Source organism: Notamacropus eugenii, chromosome 3 (assembly GCF_028372415.1).
Source record: "Notamacropus eugenii isolate mMacEug1 chromosome 3, mMacEug1.pri_v2, whole genome shotgun sequence".
Lineage (NCBI taxonomy): Eukaryota > Metazoa > Chordata > Mammalia > Diprotodontia > Macropodidae > Notamacropus > Notamacropus eugenii.
In genome coordinates this window covers 229,965,069-229,978,928 of record NC_092874.1, presented here as the reverse complement: position 1 = coordinate 229,978,928, position 13,860 = coordinate 229,965,069, and the positions used below count along the sequence as shown (strand labels likewise).

Below are 13,860 nucleotides of genomic sequence, written 5' to 3'. Positions count from 1 at the left end.
CCCGCCTCAGCTGCTGCCTGCTGAGGGGCACCCCACTCCCCTCTCGATCCGCGAAACAGACTCTCACCAACCCTTGTCACCTTTGGGTGGAGGGACCCTCGTGGCCACTGGAGATTCCAACCCTGAAGCCTGCTTGGATCTGCTCCTCTTGGTGCCTTGTGGCCAAGGCTACAGGAAAGGAGCCAAGATAGAGAGAAGATAATATAGGGAGTAATATGTTGGAAATGATGAGAAGAAATAGAAGGCACATGTGGTGGTACTGACATTGGCAAAGAAAAAGATCATTTTTTAGCTTAATATAGGAATAAAAGAGAAAATAATAAATGAAGACGTCTGTGGCTACATTACAGAAAGGGAGAAGAGGGAGCTCTTGGAAGAGGCAAGTTGACTCTGAAAGGTTTTGAAAGTTAAAACAATCACAATAGGAGTGATGATCTGCTAAAGAATTGAGAGATGGAAAAATTGGAGGTCATGATGCAGATGAAGAATGGGGTGAGGGATCATAACATGTAGGGAAATGGAATTATTATGAACCAATAAAAAATTTTAGAGTTTATAAACATGGAACTGAATTGGCTAATGACAAGATCATTAATGATCATCACTATGAGTGACTAAGACAGAGTAGAGGAATAAATCATGGTAATTACGTAGATTGAGGGACTGGGAAGCTATGATATTTGAGATAACATCAATATATATGTTGAAATCCCTGAGTGTGAGGACAGCAGTTGCTGGAGAGAGAAAAGCTCTAATCCAACTACTGAACTCATTGAGGAAGGAAGGTTCATGCTCTGGGTATCAACTGAACATGACCACCAATGTCTGAATTGGGTGATAAATTTAAACAGCATGAACCTCAAAGGATAAGTTGGTAAGTGATGACAGTATAGAGAGAGTTTGGAAAATGGTGATTAAGAAGAAGGAGTATTTCAAATCTCTGACCATGAGTCAGGGAGTTTCCTGGTGAGTAAATTCTATCAATAGACATCAGAGCTGTACCTGAAAGTATAATTGACATTGAACAGTGTAGCAAGCTGGGTGCTATTATATTAAAAAAATATAAGAGCCAAGTCTCAATAAGAGTCAGATGATAGTGAAATAAAAAAGGTTCAAGATGAAAGCAAATGTGTTATATGGAGCAGATATTACAAATAGTACAGCAGAAGGGGCAGGTTTATCTTGAGGACATTGAGCATGAGGGGAGTAGAGTTGAGAAGGTATGAAGAGGAGAGGAGTAATGGAGTAGGAAGTCGGGAACACAGAATAAAGTTTGTGTGTTGGTAGTCAGGTCTTGTGAACCACTGTGATGGGGAAAGTGTAAGGGAGTGGGAAAATGCTTTTATTATAATATGCAATGAAATCATGCAGATCATATTTCTACTACCCATGTTGCAAAAAAAAAAAAAAAAACAAACAAGAAAAGTAAAGTAAAAAATGTATACTTCTATCTGGACTCAAGAGTTCATAACTTTTTTCCTTGATGATGGATAGTATTTTTTCATCACAAATCCTTTGGAGTTTTTTTTTTTATCATGGTTTTCATTAGAGTAGCTAAGTCTGTCACAGTTGATCATCATTGCAACATTGCTGTTAGTATGTACAATGTTCTCCAGGTTCTGCTCACTTCAATTTACATTAGTCCATATATGTCTTCTCAGGTTTTTCTGAAACCATTCTGCTCATTATTACTTATAGCACAACAGTATTCCATCACAATCACACAGCACAACTTGTTCAGTCTTTCCTCAATTGATAAACATCCCTTCAATTTCCAATTCTTTGCTACCATAAAAAGAGTCACTACAAATATTTTTGTGCATATAAGTCCTTCTCCTTTTTCTTTAATTTCTTTGGGAAACAGACCTGGTAGTGGTATGGACAGTTTTAAAGCCCAGTAGGCACAGTTCCAAATTGTTCTGCTGAGTGGTTGGGCCACTTCATAGTGTCATCAACAATGCATTAGTGTCCGAATTTCATCACATTGCCTCCAATGTTTGTCATTTTCCTTTCTGTCATATTAGCCAATCTGATAGGCATAAGAGGGTACTTCAGAATAGTTTTAGTCTGCATATCTCTAATCAATAGTAATTTAGAATATTTTTTCACTACATATAGCTTTGATTTCTTCCTCTGAAAACTGTTCATGTCTTTCAACAATTCATCAATTAAGAAATGGCTCTTATTTTCATAAATATGACTCAGTTTCCTAAATTTTTACAAATGAGACCTTTATCAGAAAAACTTGCTGCAAAAAGACTTCCCCAGTTTTCCATTTTCTTTCTAGTCTTGGCTTCATTAGTTTTATTTGAGCAAAACCTTTTTTAACTTCATGTAATCAAAATTATCCATATTATCCATGATCATCATTATATTTTGGTTATATAGTTTTTTCCCTTAACTATGGATCTTACAGGTAAAATTTTCTATATCCTCACAATTTGCTCATAATATCACCATTTACTTCTAAATCAAGTACTCATTTTGACCTTATCTTGGTAAACAGTATGAGATTTTGGTCTTGTTTTTGCTAAACTGCTTTCCAGTCTTCCCAGCCATTTTTGTCAAATAGTGAGCTCTTGCCGAAAATTTTGGGTCTTTGAATTTGTCAAATGCTAAGTTGCTATATTCACTTGTTACTGTGTGCTGTGTGCACAATCTATTCCACTGACCCACTACTCTATTTGTAAGCCAGCACCAGATTGTTTTGATGATTATCATTTTGTAATGTACTTTGAAACATAGTACTGCTAGTCAGTCTTCCTTCGTATTTTTTAATTAGTCCCCTTGAAATTCTTGCCAGTTCATTCTTCCAGATGAACTTTATTATTTTTTCTAACTCTGTAAAAATAATTCTTTAAAAGTTTGATTCATATAGCATTGAATTTCCCATTTATATAGAATTCACATAGTATTAAATAAATTTATTTAGGGAGAATTGTCATTTTAATTATATTGACTTGATCTACCCATGAAAAGTTTCTATTTCTTCAATTGTTTAGAGCTCTATTTGTGTGAAAACTGTGTTGCAATTGTGTTAACATACTTCCTGGATTTCTCTTGGTAGGTAGACTTCCAAGCACTTTATGTTGTTTGCAATTATTTTAAATGGAATTTTTCTTACTTTCTTTTGCTGCTGGAATACATTGGGAATACATAGAAATGCCAGTGATTTATGTGGGCTTATTGCATATCCTGAAACTTTTCCAAAGTTGTCCATTATTTAACTAATTTTTGGGAAAGTTTCTAGTTTATCCCCACTACAGATAATATTTGATAATGGTTTTATCTATATACTACTTATCATTCTAAGGAGAGCTCCATTTATTCCTAAACCTTCTAGTGCTTTTGTAGGAATGGATATTGTATTTTGTCAAAATCTTTTTTTGCATCTATTGAGATAATCATGTGATTTGTGTTCTTTTTTTCTACTGATCTGATCAATTATGATGATAGTTTAACTAATATTGAACTAACCCTGCATTCCTGGTATAAATCCCACCTGATCATAATATAGAATTTTTCTGATTTATTGCTGAATTCTCTTTGCTAGTATTTTATTTAACATTTTTGCATCAATATTCATTAGAGAAATTGGTCTATAGTTTTCTTTATATTTTTGCTTTTCCAGATGTAGGCATAAAATCCATATTTGTGTCATAGAAGGAATTTGTTAGGACTCCTTCTTGGCCTATTTTTTCTAAATAGTTATGTAGTGGAACTAATTGTTCTTTCAATGTTTGGAAGGATTTCCTTGTAAATCCATCTGGTCTTGGGGACTTTTCTTGGGTAGTTCATTTCTCATCTGTTCAATTCCTTTTCCTAACAAAGGATTATTTAAGTATTCAATGGTTAAACTTTGAATGAAAATTAATAAGATTTCTAAGAAGATTGGGATGCAAACGATGTTATCTATAAAGAGATATGGAACGAATGGATACAGATACAGAATGTAGACAACAGTAAGACAGAACATTGTTAAAATAACATAACAATAATCTTTAAACATACCCACTGTTTATTCTCCCTAATTTGTAGCTGAGAGATGCTCAAGTCCACATATCAGTGACAGAATTTTGTATAAACTGAAATGAAGGTCCTGTGATAACTTCTATGGCTTTTCCCTCCGATTAACAGGGCTAATGCATTTTGTTATCCTTCTCCTCAGATATAATCTCTCTCTTCTTTTACACACAGATGCTTCAGAAATCAGGGATGAGAAACCATACAGAGATAATATTATTTATCCTTCAAGGACTAACCAATGATTCACAGTTAAAGATTTTGATTTTTATCTTTCTCTTTATCACATATGTTTTGACTATAATTGGGAACCTGATCATCATCACCCTCACATTGATGGACGCACAACTTAAGACACCCATGTATTTCTTCCTCCGAAACTTTTCCTTTTTAGAAGTGGCATTCACAACTGCCTATATTCCCAGATATCTCCACAGCTTGTCAACTGGGGACAATACCATTACCTATAATGCATGCTTTGCCCAAATATTTTTTGTCATCCTTCTTGGGGCAACAGAATTTTTTCTTCTGGCCACCATGTCCTATGATCGTTATGTGGCCATCTGCAAACCTCTACACTACACAACCATCATGAACAACAAAGTCTGTAACCAGTTCCTCCTGGGTTCTTGGCTGGCTGGGCTTATGATCATCCTCCCACCAATTAGCCTGGGCCTCCAGATGGAGTTCTGTGACTCCAATGTTATTGATCATTTTGGCTGTGATGCATTTCCCTTGATAAAGATTGCATGCTCAGACATACAATTCATAGAGAAGATGGTTATAATCTTTGCTGTGCTAACCCTCATTGTCACCTTATTCTTAGTGTTTCTGTCCTATGCACACATTATCAGGACAGTTCTCAGATTCCCCTCAGCTCAACAAAGGAAAAAGGCCTTTTCCACTTGTTCCTCCCACATCATTGTTATCTCCATCACCTAGGGCAGCTGCATCTTCATTTATATCAAACCGTCTGCAAAAGAAGGAGTGGCTTTCAATAAGGTGGTGTCAGTGCTCGCAACTTCAGTTGCCCCTGTTTTGAATCCCTTAATTTATGCCCTAAGAAACAAGCAAGTGATACAAGCTTTTAAGGACTCAGCCAAAAAGATTTTCTTCCTCTCAAAGCAATAATAAACTAATAAAAATCAAAACCAATGATAAGACAAAATGGAATAACTTTTACCTATCTGTCCTGAATTCCATTACCCTTTTTGATGTCCCTTGCTATTTCATCCTTTACCTACCCTCCAATCACTGTAACCTTCTCATATTTCCTTTCTCTTTTATTGAGAATTGATCCACCACCCAATAACTTTTTTCCTCCTTTCTCCCATTGTTTGTCAGTTTCTGAAGTGATATAATACCTCCCTAACTACTCCCACCTGCAAAATTACCATCCCCCCACCTGCAAGCACTGAAATAAATTCTCTCACCCTACCATGATCATATCTAAGGAATTCTTACATGAGACAGTCAGAAAGTAATTCATTGTACTAGCTTAAAGGGACTTTAGAAGTCATCTCCTTCAAAAAGCTCCACTCTTATTGCTCATACTCAAACCTCTTGCCTATATTTCTTAGCTCTCCTTATTTTTCTTCCTTGCTTATTCTCTTTATATAGGCTCTTTATTCTTATTGTCTGATCATATCTGACCAATTTCCTGTCTATGAAGGACACCAACATGATTTTCTAAAATGATCACTGATCCCTAACAAAATTGAAGATGCCTGTCTTCAGATCTTTTATAACACTGCAGTTGTAGCTCTACTGTGCATTTAAGGACTTATTTGTTCTAGTTGGTATTAAAAGTTATTTCTATTTCTGCCTTTTTCTCTGATCTTGATGGGGAACTACTGGGGATCGGGGCTAGGTATTATTCATCTTCAACATAGCGCTTTGTACATAATAATGCTTCATATTGTAATACATGTTGTGGAATGTCATTGATTAGTGGGAGGAAAGACATATAATTAAGGGCTGTCATCAACAGGTAAGAACACAGGACATTCAGAATCTGGGAAAGGTTAAATGAAAATAGTAGCACACAGGAACTGATTCTGGAAAAACAAATCATTGAGCTCTACTCAATCAGAGAAAATAAATAACCACTGGTATTTAATCAATGTCTCAGGAGAATAAAAGCAAATTCTAACCTAAAGAAAACAAAAATAAAGGGGATATGGACTTAATACTCAAATATTGTATTGAGGAAAACAGAAACCAGATAATTTTATATGTGAGTGGATTAAATACACCAATGAAATGAAAGATAATGAGAAAAATGCATAAGAAAACAAAAATCCAGCAATTTGCTGCATGCAAAGAACAAAAAAATTATGATGAAAATGAGGAATTAGAAAAACATTTTCTCCAAATGGTGCAATTCCATACTTTCTGCAGTTACACATATGATTTCAGAATAGATAACAATAAAAATTTACAAGGTCAAGATCATAAATAAGAAAACTATATTATGTTTTAAGGCATCATAAATAATTTTATTAAATGCAGATATACTAAATGATACTCTCATAAAAAATTAACTGAATGGAAAAAGATATAGACTGCAAGACAATAATTGTAGACTTTAATATTTTTTCTTTGAGAGTCAAATAAATCTAATTGAAAAATAATGAGAAAGAAAATAGAACCAAATAAAAAATAATTTTAAAAGTTGTGTTGTTTTCTGAATAAGAATATCAAAGATGATACCTATTACTGAGTACCATTTAGAAAAATTGATCAATTAAAGAAATTATTCATGTGAAAAGTAAAAAATAATAAATATTAACATTGTATACCAAAATCCAATAAAAATATTAAATTTAACGAATGTAAACAGTAAAGACCTGATTACTTCCTAAATAAACAAAAATCATTATGTTTTTTTAAAATGATGAATAGAAAACAATCCCAAAATTTGTGGGTGTCGCTAAACTAGATCTCTGCAGAAAATTCAATTCACCATTCAATCCATCAGTAAGCATTTTTTGAACTCAGCCATTTCTTAAGCAAGTAAAGATGCCAGACACTTCAAGAGGCTTAGGGAATGCAAAAACAAAAATGAAACAGTACCTGTTCTCCTCAAGATGCTTACATTCTACATGGAGAAACAACATATACACAGAAAAACAAAATAAATATAATGTAATTATGGGGAAGGAGCAGGTGGGTGGCACAATGGATAGAGCACTCAGCTTAGAATCAAGAAGATTCATCTTGCTGAGTTAAGATGCAGCCTCACATATTTACTAGCTGTGTGACTCTGGGCAAGTCACTTTACCCTTTCTCCTTTCTCCCCTTACTCATCTATAAAATGAGCTAGAGAAAAAAATGGCAAATCACTCTAGTGTCTTTACCAAGAAAGGCAAAAATGGGGTCACAAAGAGTACGAAGTGACTCAACAACAAAAACAATTATGGAGAGAGTACTAACAAAGAAGGGAATCAAAAGAAGTGTTTTGTAGGGCAGTAGCACTATAACTGAAGATGGCACTATAGCTGAATGGAGGATGAGGCCCCAGGAGTCAGAGGTGAAGAGGAAGAGCAGTCTAGGCAAAGATGCCGGTTTGTGCTAAGATATGAGGTTGGAAGATAGAATGGCATAGATACAGTACAGGTAGAAGTCTAGTCTGGCTGGAACATTGAGTAAATGAAGATGAATCATGTATAATCTTGCTAAAAAAAGTAGACTACAGCCAGAAGATGAAGGACTTTACATGCTAAAAAGAAAAATGTGTTGTTTGCGTTAACAATAATAGAGAGACACAATTTTCTCCATCAAGGCCGCCAGACTAGACTTCTACCTGTACTGTATCTATGCCATTCTATCTTCCAACCTCATATCTTAGCACAAACCGGCATCTTTGCCTAGACTGCTCTTCCTCTTCACCTCTGACTCCTGGGGCCTCATCCTCCATTCAGCTATAGTGCCTGGCACATTGTAGATGTTTAATAAGTTCATGTTGACCTGGAAAGCATTGACTAGGTGCCAAACACTGTTCTAAGTGCTGAGGATTAAAAAAAAAAGCAGAAAACAATCCTTACCCTCAAGCTCTACTTCCTATTCTAATGAGACAATATGTAAATAAATGGGTACATATCAGATATATGTGGAATAGAAGGAAGATAACCATAGAAAGGAAGGTTCTAGAATATGAAAAGAATAGGAAAGTCTTCCTGAAAAACATTGCATTTGAGGAATCTTGAAGAAAGCCAGAGATTCTAAAGAGGCAGAGCTAAGTAAGGACAACACTCCAGGAATGAGAGATAATTTATTTAGTTCTATCTAAAAGGCTTTCAGAATATATATAATAAACTGTAAGAGTTTATTCCTCATTATTTGTGACCTTCTTTGAGATGTCACAGGAAGGGCCATCTAAAGTTAAAAAAAAAAATACCTAATGTCTTTCTCAGATATCACTTTCTGGGAAGTACTTTCTGAACAGAAATAGTTGAAGGTTTAGAAGAGAAAATGCCCGAAGTTTAGTAGTTCAGTGGATAGGGTGCTGGGACTGGAGTTAGGGAGTCATTAGCCTCAGACAATTACTAGTTGTGTGACACAGTCAAGTTATTTAACCTCTTTCAGTTTCAGTTTCCTCAACTCCAAAATGGGACTAGTAATAGCATTTAGCAGGCTTCTTGTGAGGGTCTAGTGAGATAAATCTGTAAAGCTAAGAAGCAATATGAATATTTATTTCCTCCCTCACCTTTTAAATCCTGGGATACAGATATATTCCATTAAGTTTGCCTTTGGGGATTTTGTTTTGGTTTGGTTTCCATTTTTCAGCATTTTGATGGTTCTAATTAAGGTAATAAGCCAAAAAGGGGGAGGGGAGAGAAAGAGAGAGAGAGGTTCTGGTCCTTCATTTCCTCCCCTCAAGATGAGAACTGGATAGGATGGTGTGTAAGGTTCCTTTTAGCTCTATAATTCTGTTACTCTTAATATTTTGTATTTGACTTTTCAATTGTTTTAAAAGCAACTAGCAAGAGTTCCACTCAGTAACCAATTAACAATGTCCTCAATAATTAATCAGAACAACGTCCTGGAAAAAAAGGAAGATATCAGATATCTTTGGTTTCTCTGAAGTTGGACAATTTCAAAAATAGTGATAATAGCTCATATATGTTTTTCTTTTATCCTTCCCAGAGAGCTACACCATATTACAAATAGTATTTTAAAAGATGAGAAAGAGAAGAGAAAAAATAGTGTAACTAATCAATATATCAAAAAGTCTGAAAATAAGTGCAATATAAGACATTTACATACCTCTCACTTCTATAAGTGGATGGAGTGGAAGTGTCTTCTCATATTTCTTAATCATTTTGAAACATTCATTTTCTGTAGCTGTTACATTGTTGTAGTCATTGTATACATTTTCTTGTTTCTACTTACTTCCTTCTGCATCAGTTCATGTAGATTCCTTGTATTGATCACATTCATTATTTTTTGTAGCACAGTAATATTCCATTACACCACAACTGGTTTTATCATTCTCCAGTTAATGGACATTTATTTTGTGTCCAATTCTTTGCTCACAAAGAGTACTGTTATAAATATTTTGCTGTATATGGGCACTTTCTTCTTTCAATTAAGTCCTTGGTATATAAGTCAAAGGGTAAGGACATTTTAATCACTTTATTTGCCTAATCCCAGAATTGCTTTCCAAAATAGACGTACTGATTCCCAGTCCCACCGAGAATACATCAGTGTACGCATCTTTGAACAATTTCTCCTACATTGACTATCACCATCTTTTGTCATCTTTGCTAATTTGCAGGATGTGAAATAAAACCTTACCATTGTTTTGATTTTCATTTCTCTTATTACTAGTCCTTTGGAGCATTCTTTCATGTGATTTTTAATATGTTACAATTTTTTAAGATCTGTTCTTATCTTTTGGCAACTTATTTATTGGGAAATGATTTTATGATATAGATATTGATACAGATGCACAAACACACACATATTTACATATATATATACACATATCTGTATACACCAATAAATGTGTCAATTATATATCTTGGATACCCTATTCTTTTCAGAGAAATTTGGATCTTTTGTAGAGTTAATGTGAACTGGATTAAATAATTAGTTCTTTATCTTGTTGGTCATGTAACCTCAAAGCAGTAACACTTTGCACCTATTTTCTTGCCATTTTTTAACCATCTCAGAATGATCTATTATTGGTATTTTTTGATACGTGATGGAAATCTCCAACTTCAGAGCAGCCAAACATATCTGATTTCTTTCTATTTGTCATGAGGATACTGTTAATTTGGTTACTGAACAGAACTCTGGATGTTCTAAAAGAGTAATCCCTATTCTTCAAGTCTTTGTCTTGCTGGTCCTGAAGTATAAAGAAAACTCTACATTTGAGTATTGGTGGGGGGGATCCTCTTTAATCCACTAGGCTACTACAAGTCACATGCTCTTGCATTTGAGGCAAGACAGACAGGAATCCACTGGCTGAGACAAGGTTGCCTCCTCTTTGCATTTTCTTGGGTATAGCCCTTAAAAGATCATGAAAGACAGCTAGTGCAAGGAAACCACCCCTTTCCTGAGCGTACCAGCAGTGAGATAGTAGCTCTTTTCACAGGTGCTACAGAAACATCATTAGTGGCAGACCAGCTACAACAAAAAGTCACCTCCAGAGAGACTGAAGGAAAAGGAATCACCTTCTTGGCATTGATTAGGCTCTACTCAGTGAGAGTGAAATATAAGACAGCTAAGCACAGACCCTCCTACAAATGACCCAATGAGACTTGCAATAGTAACGTCTCAACTGTTTACATAATTCTTTATTGCTTAGCATTGTCCTATAAGTGAAGGAATAAAACTTCCTGTTTCCTGCTTGATTCATGTCTGTACTCTGGGTACCTTTTTAATTCCTACTCCACCCCACATCTCCTGGATCATTAATGGAGGGGGGAGAGTCCTTTAAAGTAGAGCCCAACATGAAATTGTTTATCATGAATATGAGGTAGGGGTAAAATTAAGGCATGGAGAGGCTGGTTTCTCCATTGTGGAAACAGGCAACCTGTGAGGGATGAAAAATTTCTCAGAATAAATACTGCTCCCTGTAGCTTTGCACCCTCAGAGTATATACACAGCACAGATATCCATGGCTTCTAGTTCGTGAACAGTTTAAATTTTTGCAGCATAGAATTATTTACTGAAATGTTGGACCATTTTATAGTTCCATCAATATTAGTGGGCCTGTCTTCACAACATTCCCCTCACACTGCTTCACTATCTTTGCCAGCTTATTAGATATGACATAAGATTTCATAGATATTAAAAATTACATTTATTTTTTTATTTATGAACAGAATAATTTTATCCAATTACTTTTGATTAGCTGCATTACTCCTCATCATCCTAGGCTTTCTACTGGCACCTCATAATTCTACTCTTTCCCTCTACAGAAAAAGATAAGGGGCCCCAGGTTTATCATGCAAGCACAAACCAGCTAAATACATATTATTTTTTTAAAGGATGGCTTCTGTTTTATCACACAGAAAGCACACCTGTATCAAGAGGCAAGATATTCTCATGTGCACTCTACTTTGCCCAAGTAAAGGAAATGTACTTAAGATATACAGAGAGATAAAGTCTCATTTTCTAAATAATCCCACGTTCCTTCAGGTACAGGCATAGAATGATAGATTTGTAACTTCACAAACTTAAGAGTGGAAGAAATATTACTAGTTACTCAGTCCACACACCTCCATTTTGCTGGTGGTTATGGCCCTCCAGAAGAAAGACACATTTGGGACTGCTATTAAGAGAGATCCCTTTCAATACCCCCTATATAATCTGTATAACTCCATGTAAAGTCTACATTCATTCCCAGTGAATTAATGAATGTAAAAACATTTATTAAGAACCTACTCTATTCCAAACACTGTGCTGAGAAGTGGAGATACAAATACAAAAAAAAATATACAAAACGGGGTAGACCCTGATCTCAAAAAGCTTACATTCTAACAGGCAAAGAAACAACACATGTAGGGGAGTGGAAGCCACAGATGGATGTTTTAACATAGAAAATCAAAGGAGTGGAGAGGGGAACTCTAAAACTACAAATGGACATAATTCTTTCCTGTAGTAATAGCGGAATTGGCTTGATCATGGTTTCAGATTTAGAAAGAGGCAGTGAATTGAAATGGAAAAGAAAACTGGGTTTGGAATCAGAGGCCTTGATTGAAATCCCACTTCTGTGCTTTATTACTTTGGATGACCTTGGGCAAGTCATTTTACATTCTTGATTTGCTTCCTTATCTATACAATGAGAAGGAAAGATTATATGACATCTAAGGTCCCTTAGTATTCTAAATCTATGATCCTGTGATTTGGCAGGGACCCACAGATAATAAATTTCTGAAGATTTTGAATCTAGGATTTCCTGACTTGAAGTCCAGCCTTTTATCCACCACATCAATCTATCTGAGAGCCAGTGGGTGAGAGGAGTAGCTATACAGGGAAGCAGGACCTAAAGGTGAAGTGAGTGAGATATCAGAAAGCATCATACATTCCAATAAAATGGGAGCAGGGGAGATATTTGTCAGCAATGGGGAGGGGAGGTACTCCCTGCATGATAAAATGAATTAGGATAAAGTTAAACTTTACTGATATTAGCAAAGGATAATAAGCAAGAAAAATGACAAAGTTATAGAATAATAGATCTTTTCCTTCACCATTTGGCATTCTTGAGTCCATAGTTTCTTACTGCTTTGTAAAAATTGCAATCTTTTTAATTAAATCCTTAAAGGCTTGTATGACTTGTTTATTCCTCAAAGTGTAAATAAAGGGGTTCATCACAGGGGCAACAGAGGTCATGAGAACTGACACCACCTTGTTCAAAGCTACCATTTCATTTGCAGAAGATTTTATGTACATGAAGATACAACTTCCATAAGAGATGGAAACAACAATCATGTGGGAGGAACAAGTGGAAAAGGCCTTTTGTCTTTGCTGGGCAGAAGGGAATTTCAGAATAGTTCTGACAATCGAGGAATAAGACCAAATCACAAAGAGTAAGGTGATGATGAGTGTCAATATTGCATCGATCAAAGCTATCTTCTCTATGAACTGCGTGTCTGTGCATGAAATCTCTAGCACAGGAAATGCATCACAGGTAAAATGGTCAATAATGTTGGAGTTACAGAAGTCCAACTGGAGGCCCAGGCTAAGAGGTGGGAGGATGATCATTAGCCCTAATAGCCAAGAACTCAACAGAAGCTGGTTACAGACTTTGCTGTTCATGATAGTAGTGTAATGCAGAGGTTTGCAGATGGCCACATAGCGATCATAGGACATGGTGGCCAGAAGGAAGAACTCTGCTGCTCCAAGAAAGATGACAGAAAAGAGTTGTGTGGCACAGGCATTATAAGATATTGTATTGTCCCCAGATGATATGCTGTAGAGGTATCTGGGAATACAGGAAGTTGTGAATGAGACTTCTAAGAAGGAGAAGTTTCGGAGAAAAAAATACATGGGTGTTTTCAGATGAGGATCCACCAATGTGAGGGTGATGATGGTCAGGTTCCCAATTATACTCAACATGTAGTTGAGAAACAGAAATAGAAAAAGCAAAACCTGTAGTTTTGGATCATCTGTCAGTCCTCGCAGGATAAATAATGTTATCCCTGTGTGATTTCTCATCCCTTATTTCTGAATTCTGATGGACCTGCATATGAAAGAGGAGAAGGTTGGACACAAAAGTGAGGGAAGTGAGGGGAGTTGATGGGAAAAAGGAAACAAATAACTTCTACTCTTTCAGGGTCTCTTTCTACCAGCATTTCAATATCTCTTGGGAATCTTTTGTTCTCC

General features: G+C 35.7%; 1 protein-coding gene and 1 pseudogene across 1 annotated transcript; one reads left to right on the top strand and one right to left on the bottom strand.

Annotated features, from left to right (window-relative positions):
• The first annotated feature begins 4,215 nt into the window (after positions 1–4,215).
• Positions 4,216–5,154, top strand: LOC140531441 (olfactory receptor 6C2-like; annotated as a pseudogene).
• A 7,599-nt stretch (positions 5,155–12,753) lies between these two features.
• On the bottom strand, positions 12,754–13,722 carry LOC140531439 (olfactory receptor 6C2-like). Its single transcript, XM_072650384.1, has one exon. It carries the CDS (start codon positions 13,690–13,692, stop codon positions 12,754–12,756), a length of 939 nt encoding a protein of 312 aa, XP_072506485.1. The 5' UTR covers positions 13,693–13,722.
• Between the last annotated feature and the right edge of the window lie 138 nt (positions 13,723–13,860).